Raw genomic sequence first — 18,105 nt, 5'->3', positions numbered from 1 at the left:
TAAGTTTCCTTGATAAAAAATGATTCATGAGGCTACATAAAAAGTCAGAGGACTTCACCAATTCACCATGTAAATTGACCCCTATATGTCACAATCAATAGAAGACCAGGCAAAGGCCATATCTACTTCCCACACTGGTCATTAAATTTAATTCATATACTTAGCCAAGATATTTAATCTCACGGTATCATCATTTCATAAACACAGATGTTAACTTTTCAAGTACCGCATTTTTCGCCCTATAGGACGCACTTTTTCCCCTCCAAAAATGAAGGGGAAATGCGTGTGTGTCCTATGGGGCGAATGCAGGCTTTCGCTGAAGCCTGGAGAGCGAGAGGGGTCAGTGCGCACCGACCCCTCTCGCTCTCCAGGCTTCAGGAAGCTATCCGCAAGTCTTGCAAGCCCGGCGGGAGGTCCTGCGGGCTCGCAAGGCTTGCGGGCAGCAGCCTGCAGCCCAAAAGCTCGGAGGACAGCGGGGAGGCGCAGCGCCGCCACCCCGCTATTCCTCAACCTGGTCTGGAGGCTGGCGGGGGGGGGGGGAGAAGCAAGCTTGCTTCTCCCCCCTGCCAGCCCCACAAGCTCGGGGGATAGCGGGGAGGCGGAGCACCACCACCCCGCTATTCCCTAACTTCATCTGGAGGCTGGCGGGGGGGAGAAGCAAGCTTGCTTCTCCCCCCCCCCCCCCGCCAGCCCCACAAGCTCGGGGGATAGCGGGGAGGCGGAGCGCCGCCACCCCGCTATTCCCGGACCTGATCTGGAGGCTGGCGGGGGGGAGAAGCAAGCTTGCTTCTCCCCCCCGCCAGCCCCACAAGCTCGGGGGATAGCGGGGCAAGCCGCTGCCCCACGGAGGCTAGAGAGGCTGTCCCTGAAGGCAGAAGAGGGAGACGAAGCGCTCCGTCTCCCTCTTCTAGCTTGGGGATGGCTGCGCAAACCTGGGGGAGTAATAACATTTTTTTCCTTGATTTCCCCCCCCCCAAAAAAAAACTAGGTGCGTCCTATGGGCCGGTGCGTCCTATTGGGCGAAAAATGCGGTAGTACATAAGTAGGAGGGCATTAATTGACCAAACTACAATATGCTTCCAACATCCGTGTTCCATACTCAAAACCACAAATGACAAAAACCAAAATGGAATATTGTTTTAGATAATGCATGTACCATCATCTATTTTATTGCAACTGTTAAGTCTGTCCCCTCTGTTTTTTAAAAAAGCATTTGCCATAAACATGATGTTTTGAAGCAAGTTTATATGATCCCTGGAAACAAGCCGAAAGAAAGAAAGAAAGAAAGAAAGAAAGAAAGAAAGAAGAAAGATCGGGAAGGGTGCTGTTCTTGAAAGATAAATGCTATAATGCAAAGAGTCTAGAAAGTCCAAGACAGTGCAATCATCAGCCTTGCTGAATACAAAAACCACACAGCCTGAGAAAACAAGTATCACATATTCAAGGCTTGCATATGTTTGATGGATGTTCTTTAGGAGCACCTTTATATGCACAGATTTAAATATACTGAAATATTTCATCTGAGCTGCTGGGTGTTTGCTTCCTGGCACATGCTTCTGTGTATTTACAAACGGAATTACACACTGAGCTCTTGCACCCAACAAGTGAGCATAAATGTTACAACACCAGCAGTTTGTCATCACTGCTGAAATCATGTGACCATCTTCACGGAAACAAAAGCTCAATTGTTATTTCAGCTAAAGATGCAAAAATGTTGCAAAAAGCACATATTTAACTCAAACGAATGCTTTAACTATACAATTATAGTTAGTATGTATTTACTCCCTTGGAAGAGTTGAAACATTTCGACCTCTTTGCACTTCTATCTTTCACTAAACATTTCCAGTAGAAGCAAAAGAGACAGTAGATATGCAGTGTTATCAGAATTCATTAACGGCTGAAATAATGAATGAAGCTGCTAGGCAATTCAAATAAGAAGACAGCAAAGTGCTACCACTCTGACCACTGATTGGATTACATCCAGGAAACATTTGGTTCAGAATTGTTTCTATCTCGAAGGTTCAGCTCAAGTGTTGACTAAGGCATAGCATGTGTACAATCACTCCTGAACTGTGCTCCACCTCATGTATGAATGCACCCTATAAACAAAACAAAAAACACCTATGTGGATAGAGAACAATACACTATAAGGTTTTTACCCTAGGTGTCACCCTAGTTTTCCACACAGAATGGCCGAAATCCAGGAGAGTCTCAAGCATGCTTTAGCAATGGGCTATTAATACCAAAGGACTAAAAGCAGGGGAGTGTCTACACTCTTAGACCAGAGTCACATTTTGAATTTTGTGAATGTGTTGTGGGTGCTAGTTACAAAATGGCTGGCTGCTTGGGGGGCAGGGGACACGGAATAAAATCAGAGAGAATAAAGTCCTTGCTGCTTCCCACCCTTCTCACCACCACTGCACAACCTCATGCTTACTGTGGGAAGTCACCTATGTCCTGTTGGTCCTAACTATGGAGATCACACATTGTTGACTATACGGGTACACACAAACACACACATTCCGTCCAGTAACAGGGAGCATTCCCAAGTACCAGAAAAAATATACAGGGTGGTCACACCACTTAACTCATCCACACCCACCCACTCCCACACCCTGATGCACATCATGTATACACAGTCACAGATGCATTTCTCTCTCTTCCCAATTGTGTATCTCCTCCTTCCTCTCTCTCGCCCCCTCTACTCCCCACTTTCTCACACACAGCCCCACACCTCCCTCCTCTCTGCCCAAATGCATCTCTCTCAATCCCCACCCACATTCAAAGAAGTCCCTCTATAGGCTTCCTCCCCAACCTCCTTTTTTTCAAATACCCAAAGGCTACCAACCTAGCGTTCACAGGTAGGGTAAGTGGTAGAAGGTATTCAATATTTGGGATGATGGCAGACCAACAGATGTGATTTTGTTGGCCCGAGTCAACCTGAAGGTTTAAAGTTTAAAGACACTTTTGCAGGCCAGTTCTACACACACTACCTCTGCATCCCACAGAACTCAGAGGGATTTGCTTCTGAGTACAATGGCATAGGACTGAGCTGCTTTTAAATTCGGCTTCTGTCCATGAACTTCATGGAGCCAGCTAGTATACTAATGTATGGAAATAATGCTCTTAGGTGAGAAAGTAGAAAAATCAACTTCCAAATGCAGAAGTTTATGCTCACGAGTCAGCATTTTTATTAAAACAGGGGACAGGGAAACTTTAACTGAAGTCCCTTCTTACCTATTAACAAAAAACAGATGCGTTACAAAAGTGACTTTGTATGAGTTAACCGGGGCTCTTGCCCACACAGGCTGCTCACACTGTCACCCAGCGTGCTAAAAGGAAATAGTTGCTGCCTTGAGCCTTGATCTGCCCACGTGAAATGAAGCATGCTGGCTGACCACAGAATGGCCTCTGTTCCCTTTTGCAATTGCCAACATCTGCTGGGCAGATCTATGAATAATTTCACAATGAAAAGCTCTCACCCACTCCAATCCACTGTATATGTAATTCAAGGTACACTTCTGTTAGGGACCTGTTCGTTCCTAGGCCAGTCTTTTTGAATTCTATCAAACTGGAAGACAGAGTAGAAAAAGCAGCTTTGCTCAGGTGACAAAGCTTGACAGTAACATGCATACATCTAATACTTCATTCTGTCCTAGGTCCACTTTAATCCCCCAGGATCTGTGTGTCATCATTCCAGTGTGTTTGAGAATTTACTATTGAAGTAGTTAGAACCATCTGAGAAAAAAATGTATGCCATATTGGAGTAATTTGAGCAGGGTAGATTCGAAAGCACTAAACCACAGATAGGAAACCTGTGGCCCTCTAGATGTTGTTAGACTTCCACTTCCATCATCCCTAACCACTGGCCAGGCTTGCTGGGGAGTTTGAGTCCAACAATATCTGGAGGACCACAGGTTCCCTATCTCTGCATCAACAATTTGGCGTAAGATCCAGGCATAATTATTAAACCTACATATAAAGAAGGAGAAGTAGTCATTTTGAACACTCTTCCACAAACCAGTTTTCTGTGGGTGACAATATACGGCCCCAAATGTAATTTGTTAATGGGTGACTTCATTACACTCATAGTGACTAGGTAGACACATGGTCAAGTCTCAACCAAGAGCTAAAATGTTGAGATAGCCTAAATGACTGTGCTCTCCAAATGATTGTGCTCTCCAAAGGTTGGTGTTGCAGCAGACCAGAGAGGAGGCAATCTTGGACTTAAGTGGTACTTAAGACCTAGTAAAGATATCAGTGGAGTTCCAACTGACTGAAAATAGTAATCACAATGCTATCCAATTTACATGTAAGTAGAAAATTCCAAAGCAAGTCCAACACAGTCATATTTCACTTCAAAAGGGGAACATTTCCCAGCACTCTACTGTCTCCCCACCTGAACCCCACAGGACTGAGAAGGAAGGCAGGAGTCATACCAGCCTCCTCATTGCTACTGAATTTTTTTTTTGGGGGGGGGAGCTGCCTAGTTAACGTGAGCCTTTAGCTCAAAGCCTAAGGCACTGGATAACAAAAATGGGAGAAGGGGAATTCCAATTTGCCATCCCTGCAAGAATCTCTAGTAAACAGAATTTGCACAGCAGAGACTCTAAATTACAAGCATGGACCGGCTGCCAGGGGGTGGTGTTTTCCCTCAAGCATCCTCAGGCTTCATCTGGCCTTCAGTGCCTGAAGAAAAACTAAGAGCTGGCAGGCTCAGGAACACCCAGCCTATCCTGTGAAGACAGGAACTTCCAGGATTGGAAGTATTTTTATGGAGACTCCTTTAGTTTGGAGTGAGGGGCTAGATAGGGTCCTGTTAAGAGGGACATATGGGGCAGGAGGATCTGCTTGTTCACCCTGATGTAGTAGGAGAGGGATAGCGATTATAGGAATAAAAGTTGGTGATTGGGTTGAATAAGACTGCCTTGAGTAGGTTGAATACTATAGCACTTTGGCCACTCACTGTGTAAGCATGCCACTATCAGTTATTTTATGAATTTGCTTTCTTATATTATTCTGGTGATTTGTTTATAATCATGATCTATTTTATTGCATAAATATACTGTTCACTACTCTGCGCGTCTTTCCACCAAAAAAATCAATATACTGTATAAGGAAACCATAAGTTAGCACACATAATGATTTCTAGAAGGGTAATTGTTTTAGTCACTTGCAGCAAAAATCACACAGAGTCTTGTGACACCTTAAAAACTCATTTATTATTCCATGAAAGCTTATGAAATAATAAATAGCTCTTTAAGGTGCACAAGGCCCTATATTGGAAGCAGTTTTTAGATTTTCACACACAGGTTGGGTACAAAGGCCTTTCATATTGTCCTTTAGTCAGCCAATAAGTGTTGATCCATATATATACATATATGCGCGAACTATGACCAATTCTGAAAAGGGAAGAGAGCATGCAAACCCATTGTATGCTCCTGATTTCCTAACAACAGTAAAGAAATCAGCAAATATTTTGTTTGCATCAGATCTTCATGTATATTCACGGGAATACACATGGGAACTTCACCTGTGGGTGAAAAATATTATGTCAAAATTAGCCCTTTAAGTTGCTGGAATAACAATCTCATGATTGAAAGAAGAACACTAAATTTAAGTCTCCAATGTCACCCCCTCCCCATCACAAGAAAGATCACACAGCTCCTTCTAATAATCTTAGCATAGCCTTTGCTTTCTGTACTGTTAGTTGCATTTGTGGTGACTTTGTGGCTGTCCTGTGGTGAGACAATGACATACAGTGTTGCAAAAGAACAAATGTAAATTCTGTTTAACAGAGGGTAACAAAAAGCTCTCAACCTTCTGTTGTATTTGTGCCAGAACAAATACTATGTTTTTTTTATTGAAAAATTAATGTTTTATTTATTTTATTTATGTTTTATTTTATTTATTTTATCTATGTTTTATTTTATATTAATGTTTTATTTTTAACAACTAAGCAGTAAATAAATATTGTTCAATAAAATAAGTCACAGGACAAAGAAATATCTTGAAAAATTCAGCATCAAGTACTAAACACTACAAAGGATGGCATGCACAGTATGAAAGCAAAGACCAAAACACTTTAAGCAAGTCGTCTTTTTATGGCCACATACTAGTAAAAAATTTATCTGACAGCACAAAACCTGCCTTGTAATTTTAATATGTAGAATAAAATATCCCATGCCTTCCTGTCCATGCTGAGTAAGCTTTAAGCATTAGCTTAAAGGTGACAAAACAAATGCATGGAAAGGGCATACAGTACAATTCAGGGTTTTTCAAGAATATGAGCCACTATATTTAATCATTTCAGGACTGGATTGCTCCATTACTTCTCTCTACCAAAAAATAATTACAAATTAACTACTACAACAAATATCAGCCAATGACAGTTTACTTCTGCCTATCATTTGGCCAAAATGATAGTTCTGTGAAATACGAACATAACAGGAAAAAACACAAATATTTAGTTTACCAGGTTGGGGGGTAACACACACACACGCGCACGTGCACACACCCATTCCTATGGTTGAAAAACAAAGCAGAAGACAAATGCCTATGGTCACTAGGTGCTGAGATAAGATGCAGTGTGGAGATAGCAAAAGCCAGTAAGAAGGGAATGGTGCAATGTGGTTTGGTTTTCTGCTTCCCTGGGCCCACCAGACAGCAATTAAATAGATCTTTGCCTCCAAGGAAACAGAGGACCAAAGAAACACTCCTCACTGAGAGTGCTCTTTAAGAGATCTTTCCCTAATGCAGCACTGGAACATTTAAGAACGTGTAGGAATTTAATTATTCCCAATAACATATTAAATTTCTATAAGTGCACTGAGCTACCACTGGCAGTAAAAAATGTTTTCTACTTAAGTGTTTTTGAGATCCCAAAAGTGTTTTTTACCAGCATACTTTCCATCTGATTATAAGTGCACATTATAAATGAATAAATTTAAATGTGGGCTTATCATGGAAAACAGAAGAAAATTCCCCTTGAAGAACAAAAGCCTACACTGTTTTTGAGAGTTTCTGTTTCAATAATTAGCAATAACAACTCATACATGGCATTTCATATCACACTGAGGACTTCACCAGTTCACGATAAGATATTTGAAAATGTGCATACTGAGTGATTCTCTGCAAGATCTGATGCAAAAGGTTAAATTCACCCACATCAGAGAAGCCAGCTCATCCACTGAAAGGGCAGAAACCCAACAGCTACCCAGCAGCCTGCTGCACACCACTTCCTCCTTCTTCATGTACCGGATGGCTTACAACCACTCACATTTCCTCTTGGGCGAGGGCCTGGCTAACATTTTGCTAACCGCAAAACCCATTCTTGCCCTACCTCCACTTCACTTGTGATCATGCTACTTCTCAAACTGCTGTATACAGGCATGGGCTGTACTATAGTACATATAGGACTGGGCTCAGTTGTTAAACACTCTTAAAGTAGAATATATCTTTTAAAAAGAACACTCTTTGTTTAATAATAATAATAATAATAATAATAATAATAATAATATTTTTTATTATTATTATTTATACCCCGCCCGCCCCAGCCAAGGCCGGGCTCAGGGCAGCTAACAAGCAATAATAAAAACAAGTTGAATGAATACAACTTAAATACAACATTAAAATATTGAAACATTAAAATATTAAAATGCAGCCTCATCACAGGAGGAGAAAGGAAAAAGGAAAAAGAAAGAGGGGGAGGGAATCAAATTGGCTCCAAGCCAAAGGCCAGGCGGAACAACTCTGTCTTATAGGCCCTGCAGAAAGAAATCAGATCCTGCAGGGCCCTGGTCTCATGAGGCAGAGTGTTCCACCAAGCCAGAGCCAGTGCTGAAAAGGCCCTGGCTCTGGTTGAAGCTAATCTAACTTCCTTAGGGCTCGGGACCACTAGGGTGTTGCTATTTAGGGACCTTGAGGCTCTCCGTGGGGCATACCGGGAGAGGCAGTCCCGTAGGTACGAGGGTCCTAGGCCGTGAACACACGATTAAAAAGCAAAACTAATACCTTTTTAAAAGTAAATGACTAGTGGTCAACTCTGCTCTCCAACTCTTCTAAATCGGGGGGTGGGGCTTGATGCTTATTGCACTGAAGTGCCCCTTCGTTGTTAAAAACTCACTGGCACACCCAAGAGGCAGGTTCCTTCTACTAAAGAGCTCTCTAAGGGCAGGTAAGCACACAGTTGGTTGTTTTTATGCTCCTATTACAGGTTGATTTTGTGTGGGGGTTTTTTAAATCTCTACAAGATTTTCATGATGGTGAAATAATTTTAGCACATCTGAATGAGTGCCTGAACCCTAATGCTTGACCACAAAGGCTCCACTTCTAAGCTCTCAAAACTGGTAAGTCTTTCACAGAGCTCCTTCGCAACCATAACTTCTGTGACCCTTGGCAGCTTTGCCACCCTGCTCATAAAGGATTCCTGTTCTACTCATACCCATTTGCCTTAATGGCCTGGAATCATCATCATCATCATCATCATCATCTTAAATTTTATTTGTATCCTGCCCTCCCCAGCCAAAGCTGGGCCCAGAGCAGCTAACATTATGCAAACAAGACAATATGCATAATACAATATACAATATGCAAATAAAATAACATTCAACATTCATTAAAATAATATAGAACAATATTAAATATCAGCATTTTAAAATTAATCAAAAATCCACTCTTAACTGTTACAATAAGTAATTTCTAAACTCCAATCAATAAATATCTTTTCACCTCACATGGTCTTTGGCGTAACCAGTGGCGTAGCGTGGGTTGTCAGCACCCGGGGCAAGGCAAGTAATTTGCGCCCCCTAACCCGTGAGAGACAGTGAGTGAGCCAGGTAGGGGCAGAGAGCTGCGAGTGTGAGCGCGCCCCCCCAGATGTTGCGCCTGGTGCAGCCAGCCCCCCCTGCACCCCCCACGCTACGCCACTGGGCCTAACAAAATTTAATGATGTTTCAATATGCTTAGCTTCCCTCCCTCAACAATCCATCTAGTCGCTTGACTAGAAACTACTATATCAATATTCAGAGTCAGCTTCCCATTCTAGAGGCAAACTCGATTTCTTTCACATCAATTCTCATTCCTCTTAACTCTATATAAGCTCAAATCAATTTCCATTAAAAGTGACTGAAATGATCCACAGAAATATAACCTGGTGAATGCCCTTGAACTTGTTGCTTTCCTTTTCACCCTCAGTTCAAGCAGTATGTTGATATCATTTTAGTTGTTTAATCAAGTTGGCTATTAAGAAAAAACTTCTCTACAGATAAGCATTTTCCAATTCAGTAAAATGGAGATGTGGGATATTCTACAGATCATTATTTCCAAATCTTTTTTCTGCCTCGATTGCTCATCTGACACAAAATTCATCTGAGGACCACTCGAGTATGTACTTCCATTCCAAGAAGGCATTTTCTTGTGAGTCTTTCACTGAAACTGACATTAAATATCAGTGCCTCGTTCTATAGTATGTACTATTGATTATACCGTATAATCATGTATAATTTATACATGTACAATGTATTTTGCTTCATACTTCGGAGATGTCACCAGATAGTTTGAAGGTGCAACATGAACATTTCCCTGCATTATATTTATCACCCTGAAACTTGCATGATTGCTGCTAACATTAGAGCAGTGAGGAAATGAAACAAGAGTTCCTACAATATGAAACCTAGCATAGATTTATTCCTCTTCTGAGAAACTTAAGCCTAAAAAAATTAAAAATACCTGTCTTCCTGCCAGAATACCACAAAATCTAAGCCCCAAATATGTGCTTCTTAAGACACACTGTGATGGTCTGCCATGACCCAGACATTAGATCCCTCATCATACTTTGCTAATACACATATTTCCCTGAAAATGGAATGGGTTTCTTCCATAAATGTACTTGCCAAACTTTTTTTCATCCAGTGATTGTTGCATTAGGTAGGAAACAATCTGTTGCTAAGGTAATTATGTTGGTTTCAAATCACACAAGATGCATCTCAGAGATAATTTGTCCTGGGTTTCTGCATTTCAAGAATTCCAAATAAGTATTTGCTGACCAGTAAAAGGGTCAGTTATATAAAGCCACTCTCGAGACACTACTGAATTTCTTGACGGGCAAAATATATATTTTTCTTCTCCCCACCCTCTTTCTGTTACCCCATAAATTTGAGCATGCGCAAATACAGAACACACCATTGATCTGATGACATGGGCTATTAATAGCAGCAAAAACCAAACCTAACAAAAAACAAAGAACGCTTTTGTACCTAGCAGGGTATTAGTGGGAAACCAATAGTAAAAATGATTTCAGCCACCTCAGGAAAGGCCAGAATTATTCAACCCTCAAGTGCACTATAATATGGTAGCTTCCCATCAAATACCCGACCTTGCATAAATATGGATATAATCCAGTGTCTCTGAATGCTGCTATTATATATGGAAGCCATAATACAAGCCATGGTAAAAATTTGTAGCACAGTGACAAGTCTCCCCACATACTTAAATATATACACACAGAGATGCTACGTTAAGACACTTGGAAGGTTGGATCCACAGACTTGTAAAAAAAGGGGGGGTGTAGGAAAGAGCTCAGTATGGCAACCACATCCAACTCCTCTCCCCCCCCCACACACACTTCAAGTTCCTAAACTAGTTCCTGAGACCTGAGACTCAAGGAATTCAGAGCTGAAGGCAGAGAGGGGAAAGAATCTTCATTCCTTTTAAATATTTGTATCCATTTGGTGTACAAGATCCCAGTTAAAGCCCAAAGAACATAACAATAAAACCAAAGCAAACTATATTTCAATTATTATTTTTTTGCAGGGAGGGGTACAGAATGGGTTATGTGGCAAAGTTATAAAAATATTAGGTTGTTTTCAAAATAAGTCCTGCTCAAACAACAAAATCTTAAATTGGTGCCTACAACTCACAACTTATTTTCATTAAGTAGAGAGTTCCATGACCCTGGTGCGCTACCACACGGAAGATACTGCAGTGGCAGATCACAAACACATTTCCTCGGTTTCTCGGTGCTTTGGAAGGCTGCCCACTGCCCTCCACAAGAATCATAAAATAATTAAAGGGCACCACTTGTTATTAACAATGCTGTTCTAATCATGTCATTGGAATGAGCATATATAGCTATGTGTATGGGTACTCAAATGTCAAATCAATGTTCCAACTTAAACATGAACAATACAGGGCTATTATTACATGTTGAAAAAGGAGTAACTATTTGCTCTTTGGGGGAATCCTCTCTTTGAAAAAGTAGCCAATGAAACTGGAAATTTTATTTCGGCAGAAACAAATAAGAACAACTGTTCTTGAAAGTTATTGTCCTGTTTCTCTGTGCCTAGCACTTGGTTTGACTTTAGTGGCGAACATTTCAAATACAACAATGTAACTTAGAAAGAGAACAGTTGTGCTGGTATTTGGTTATCGGCAGCAGCGTCAACGTGATGAAGATTTAAAATTCATGTTATCTTTGCTGTATTTCTCTGTGTTTCCTGTTCCTTTCACATTTGTAATTAACATGGCCCATCACAACTCTGTACTGCATTCATAACCTAATTTTTAGGCAAATAAGATAACAGGACAATAATGAATTATTCTTCTTAATCGTGTTTGTATTCCATCCTTCCTCCAACGAGCTCAGTGTAACATGCACCACAACCCTGCGAGGTAGACTAGGCCAAGCATAAAAAGGAACAACTGGCCCAGAGTCACCAACTGAGCTTTATGGCTGGCCAGGGACTTGAACATCAGATCACTTTAGGTCAGAGTCCAGTACGCCAAACACTACACCACATTGGCTCTCCCAAAGAATCTAAATCTAACAAAGCGTATAATAATGTCTACCCTAGTTTCTATGTCAATAGATTAACTGCTCTGCATAATTAGGCATAGAAGCCTGAATCAAAAATACCATTTTTGTGAAAGAAGCTAAAGTGATGATACTTCTAAGTAATGAAGTGCAGCCAGTGGCGTAGCGTGGGGGGTGCAGGGGGGGCCGGCCGCACCAGGCGCAACATCGGAGGGGGGGGCGTGCGGAAGAGACTCGAGTGCTAAAATCCACGGGTTAGGGGGCGCAAATTACTTGCCTTGCCCCGGGTGCTGACAACCCACGCTACGCCACTGAGTGCAGCCCAACTGCAGTGATCATGGTATAGATTCTGTCCACCTACAGTTTGGAACAAGAAATATGGGGAGTACAGCCACTTTCTATAACTTCTCTCCTCCCTGTTATAATCATTTTAAGAACATAGAAATATACTTATACTGTCTAGCTCTTGCTACCTGGTAGATTTATGTAAGTACACTTCCACTTCCTGGGTACTCAAGCTAAGTGAGTAAACAACATAAAACAGAAGAAATAGATGGCAATCAGCCTTCTGGCATCTTAAGGTGAAAAAGTTAAATGCAAAATACCTGAGTAAGAAGCTGCTCACAGGAAAGATTATTGATCCATCTAGTGTATCGCTCAGTTGCCTCTGCTGGCTCTCTCTCAATTTGGCAACCTATAATCTGAAAGTACAAGCAGACATTATCTTTAGGAAGTATAAATAACAGAACATTAAAACAGTTAAATAATTTCAGACATTCTCTGAAGAGAGAAGGCAGCCCTGCAGCATTAACCTTCAGCATTAACCAAGCTGGTGCCAAACATATTGTTGTGCTTTCCTTTGGACAACATCAGCGAGGCAGAGAGGGGGAAACTTGTCATCTGGGCAGCCCAGGACCTCCATACACACTACTCAGGCTTGCACCCCAGGGAAGTCACCTTGGTGCTACTAATGCAGTGGTTCGTTATCCCTTTACACTCTACAATTCTATGATTTTATGCACATGGTATCAATGTACCATGACTCTCAACATAGGAAATGCTACTACTAACAGAGTTTACGCTGCAATCTACCCCATCCATCAACTTTACAGATGCAAGGAGCAGTTAACCATGCATCCTAAAGACATATCAAGTCACATACATAGTTAAAAACTAGAACACCCTTTAAGTGAGTGCAGCAGTTTTGTTTAGACATCTTCATTCCGACAGCTGTGATGACTTTTCTAATGTTATCACATTGGACTGCCAAGGCAGCATATACACGTACAGTTCCATCTGTTTGCTTATCTAGGTGGCCAGTAGGGCCCCCAAGCTAGTCTTGTCTTTCCCACTAATTATGTATCCAAAGTAAACAAAAGAGATATTGAGCTAATTGCATTGTTACTGACATTTCACACTTGCTGTGCCCTTCTGCTTACAGACTTCAGAGATGCTATCTGAATACAAAATTAATATTAGGAGAAGTGACTTACGAATTCCGAGCTTTGGTTCTAATGATCAAAGTCTTATTCACTCATAAAACAATCTTAACTGAAGTTAATGTAACTGTGTACATATCAAAACTTGCTCAACTTGTAACCCATGAAGTGAAGCACAGCACTTGGCCTGGGGTGCAAGAACCCTCTTATATTTTGCTGTTTATCTGCAGTTCCAGCTAACTCATGAAGGTTGACAACCTTCTGGCAGGACCAATGCTTGGCTGGTCACAAGTTGTGGCATGCTTTAAATGCACTGTGGACCGTCAAATGTCATAGTATGAAGAGTCTTTTAACTGCATAATATTTGAACTGTCATGCAACACAAGTGTTTGGTTGCTGGAGAATAATATCAACTGAAGCAAGTTCAATCAACTGTCTGGTCACAACACTTATATGTATAGTGGGGGATGTAGTTTGTTAAGTACGCAAATCAAATTTCCATGCTTGAGCAGCAGCTTAAAATGATTCTATCATGACTGCTCACTAATTTTTCCATTCACAAAGACCCCCGGGGTGCATCTCTTCCTAATAATTCATAAGGAGTAAGCCTTTGTGTTACCGCAAAATTGGGGGAAGCCCATCCAAAACTAATGGTAGATAGCTTGCTTTTCGTTTAAGAACTGAGCATTTCATATTGATTTGACCAAGAGTGTGTGTGCGTGTGCATACGCACATGTGTGTGGATATATACATGCGCTCTTGCGCGCACCAGAATCTTTCATTTCATAGGATTTACAAAATAAGCTTTAAAGTACACGACAAGAACTAAGTGTGGTGGGGGTGGGACAACTGGAAGAAGTAGGTGGAAAAAGATGCAAAGTGCTGGGCAAACACAGCTCTGCCTGTTTGAAAGGAATTCCATAACAAAAAGATAGGAAAGCTTAGCTTCTGTACACAAAGCAGAGTGACCCGGCCAAAGCTATACAAATATAAATTAATGAACAGCTGCCAGGAGGTGACAGATTAGTCTTAATACTGGCTTTCTTATGGCCAGGTTTCCAATTAGAGCAGAATGTTCGCTGTTCCACCCCAAGTTGTGAAAAGCAGTAATGCAAAGCAACCAGGTTTTAGCTATGATCAGACCTTGAAACACTATATAATGAAGAGGCACCAGGTTAAAGCTGCCTCTGATATGCACAATGCTCTGGGGTAAATATACTAGCAGTCCAATCCATGAGCCAGTTGAAATAGATTAACCAGGATTTAGGAGATTCTAATCTCAACGACTTCAGCCCAAGTATTCCTGCCGATATGGCAGAATAGTTCAGAAGAAAGCAACATTTATAAAGCGTCCAGTTCAGTGTAAGCACAGGGTTTGGGTACAAAAGGAAGACTAAAGGATCACCTGGGCTTCAGAAAGCAAGATTCACTATGCCAAAACAAAGGGCCTATCTGCACTACCAAACACTACACTACAGAACCCATTTTAACTGGTATGGTCTCCCCCAAACAAATCTGCGCATTGTCATTTAGTGAGGGTGCTGAAAATTCTTTTAAACATCTCACCAGACCCATTACATACACTTCCCAGAGTAACAGTTCCCTTGGTTACCTGTAGAGAGGGAATAGCTGTGAAAACACTTTCAACAGTACGCTCCTGAACGCACCAGGGAGTAAAGCTGATTGAGCTCAGCGAGTCTGAATAAACATGCTCATAACTTAGGTCTGCTATATCTGTTCAAAGTTTTCTTTAAATCCTGTCCAACAACACCCCCCCCAAAAAAGAAAGCCAATCTGAGCTTTCAATGGACAGCTTTCGTGAGCAATTTTTTCCTAATACAAAACCCAGGTGCTCCTACAACTAAAAAGTGATTTTATTCAACTTCTCATAACATAATGATATAGCCAATTATCTTTTTTCTGTGAATACCAAGATACAGCCATGAGAATAGCTTCCTCTTTCAATAAACAATTGACATCTTGGATCCCACTTCAAGAAACACCTCAAAAAGCAATAATTCCTTACGCTGAGCTCTACTGTGGCTTTGTTCCCAATATGAGAACTTGATTTGCTGCGGTTTTCAAGAGAAAGAGCTTGGTAGAGATCAATAAGTACAGTCCAAGCACATCCACTGTCAATAAAGAAAAGTTTACTACTGCACTCATGTCAGTAATTTAAACTTAAGTCCCAACTCACCTGAGCAGATTTGGGATGGGCATGGTGTGGGGGAGATTAAGTCCTGTTGTGCTGGCAGGATTCGTTGCGCTGGCTTCTGCTAGTGCAACAACTTACAGTGGTACCTCGGGTTACAGACACTTCAGGCTACAGATGCTTCAGGCTACAGACTCCACTAACCCAGAAATAGTACCTCGGGTTAAGAACTTTGCTTCAGGATGAGAACAGAAATCGTGCTCCGGCGGCGCAGCAGCAGCAGGAAGCCCCATTAACTAAAGTGGTGCTTCAGGTTAAGAACAGTTTCAGGTTAAGAACGGACCTCCAGAATGATTTAAGTACTTAACCCGAGGTACCACTGTACAAGGCATCAGGGTAGTGGGCAAAACTGAAAGGCTTAATGAGAGTTTTAGGGGATCCTAGACAAGGGGCCCTCTACACACTATCAGGTACAAAGTCTCCCCCACCCCTCCCCTGCTTTATTTACATTGCAGACAGTGTTCACAATACAAGTGCCATTTTCATTATCCCATACTGCCTTTGGGCCCCACTACATCAGGGATGGAGGAAGAGAGAAGGCAGGCACCCAGAATGTAATAATATATAACACAGGACGTGAGCAACTAGCATGAACCCCAGTGGACCCTGCCATTTGCCCAACCATGGTGGGTGCAGACAACAGGTTTGGGCACAAATGATTCCATTAATAAGAAAAGCAACCAAGCAATTTGAATGGGGAGAGAGATTCCTTACAACCTGAATGTGGCAGCATGCTCAAAACCCACAGAAGTGCACAGTGTCTTGCTTCATGAGAGAAGTAGCATAGTTTCACCAAACTTTGAGCAAAGATGCTAAAAACCACAAAGCACCAGGGGGTGGAAAGGGCTAGCACAACCAGGGCCCCAGCGCCTATGTTGACCACTATATTGGCAGTACTACAACTTGGCCAAGTCCTTGCCTAGGATGTCCCTCATACTCAGCTTTCTGCACATGACTAGCACTTGACTGTGTGCCACAGGTACCGGTGACCAGACACAGCTTAACTAAATGAGAATGCACAGAAGGAAAATATACACAAGAAAAAGTATGGGGCTAGCAGAAAGTGAGGCTGAGGGGAGCAAAGATATTGTAAACAAAAATGTAAAAACAAGTGGGTCATTACTATCGTGCATGCATATGAAGTTATGGAGGAAACTGGCATCACCATCATCATGTGTATAAACAATAAAAGGTCCTCTTCAGACCATTATTTCAAGTAACGTGCATCATAACCTATAACAGCAAAGTTGATGTGTTTTTGATGCCCAGTCTTTCATTTCTAACTGCCATTGGCTCTTGTGAAAAAGAAGGACCAAAATATGAAGATCTCTGTCCTCTGGTCTCTTCTTTAAAACGTGGCTGAAATGGCTCTTTCAAATTGTTCTTTCATACACTGCTGCAGAAAAACAAACAAAAGCCAACCCAAAGTGATTTTGATTGTTGTTCTTCCTTTACTTTCAGATATAAAGTCAACAAAAATCTAAAGGGAGTGTTTTAAATACTGCTAAATCATGAGAGTTTCTGGCTTAATGAAATATTACTCTCAAAGCAAATCTGCTGCATAAATTCACTCTGTATAAGTATGCAGAAAATCAATATTTGATTTCCTGTTAGAAGCATGAAACAAACACTGTGAGGGAGTTTAGGAAAATATATGAAGTGGCAATTAAGCAAGAGCCCTGAAGATAAGAGCAGCCTTTTAATATATGTCTCTATGTCTCTATGTTACCAGAAAGCTTATAAACTGAAGATTAAAAGCAAAATCCTATTTCCAATGTATGCCTGTTGCACCTAAAATATTCTGCAGCTGAAAGGACAGGATATCCCACATAGATAAATCAGTGATAGAGGCACAGGGAAAACCACGTCCTTTTTTAAAATTTAGATTGTATTAATTTTACTACATACTTGCCAATTAGCAAGGTTCACAAACTACTTAAACCATGTGTTTGTGGGGGCAGAGGCTATTGGATGTTTTTTGTTCTATTATGTATTTTGTGTTCTCATATTTTTTATGTTGTGAATTGCCCTGTGAACTTCAGATGTAGGGTGGCCTACAAATTTAATAAATACAAATAAAAATATATTTTGTCATCCACATTTAATTGTCCAGTCTCCCTGCCCTCCCTTCAACTCAGTCCAAACCATTTCAAACCTAGAGAGATCATGTCTCAAATAATGACTTCTGTACATGTTGTTTGACTTGCTATGAATATATGCACTCCCCTAACAGATCAGATTAGCAGTCAGGGAATACTCACAAGTCCAATGTTTGTTCTGGAGACCAAAGTAGCTTCTGTAGCACTGACAGTTTTTTTCCCAGCTAACCAAAAGCAATCCCTCCTAGATTGGAACAACCTGGCCATAGTTATTGATGCCTGAGTACATTAGACCCAGGTGCTCCACACTGGCCTGCTTTTGAAGACTAATCAGGAAATGGAATCAAACTACAGCTACTAGGCCAGGCTTCCTCAAACTCGGCCCTCCATATGTTTTTGGTCTACAACTCCCATGATCCCTACAACTCCCATGATCCCAGGGGTCAGGGATGATGGGAGTTGTCGTCTCAAAACATCCGGAGGGCCGAGTTTGAGGAAGCCTGTACTAGGCTGTCACCTGGGACACAGCAATGAGGAAAATCT

General features: G+C 41.5%; 1 protein-coding gene across 1 annotated transcript in view; it reads right to left on the bottom strand.

The window, feature by feature from the left end:
- The window catches only part of B3GNTL1 (UDP-GlcNAc:betaGal beta-1,3-N-acetylglucosaminyltransferase like 1), a 163,695-nt gene that overhangs the window by 112,709 nt on the left and 32,881 nt on the right, over positions 1 to 18,105 (bottom strand). The window contains exon 7 of the mRNA XM_083597761.1: positions 12,418 to 12,513. Coding sequence (XP_083453887.1) covers positions 12,418 to 12,513 — 96 coding nt within the window. The remainder of the gene's footprint in view (positions 1 to 12,417; positions 12,514 to 18,105) is intronic.

The sequence above is a fragment of the Podarcis filfolensis genome (assembly GCF_964270895.1).
Source record: "Podarcis filfolensis genome assembly, chromosome: 2".
In the NCBI taxonomy this organism is placed as follows: domain Eukaryota; kingdom Metazoa; phylum Chordata; class Lepidosauria; order Squamata; family Lacertidae; genus Podarcis; species Podarcis filfolensis.
This window is presented reverse-complemented; position numbering and strand designations above follow the sequence as displayed.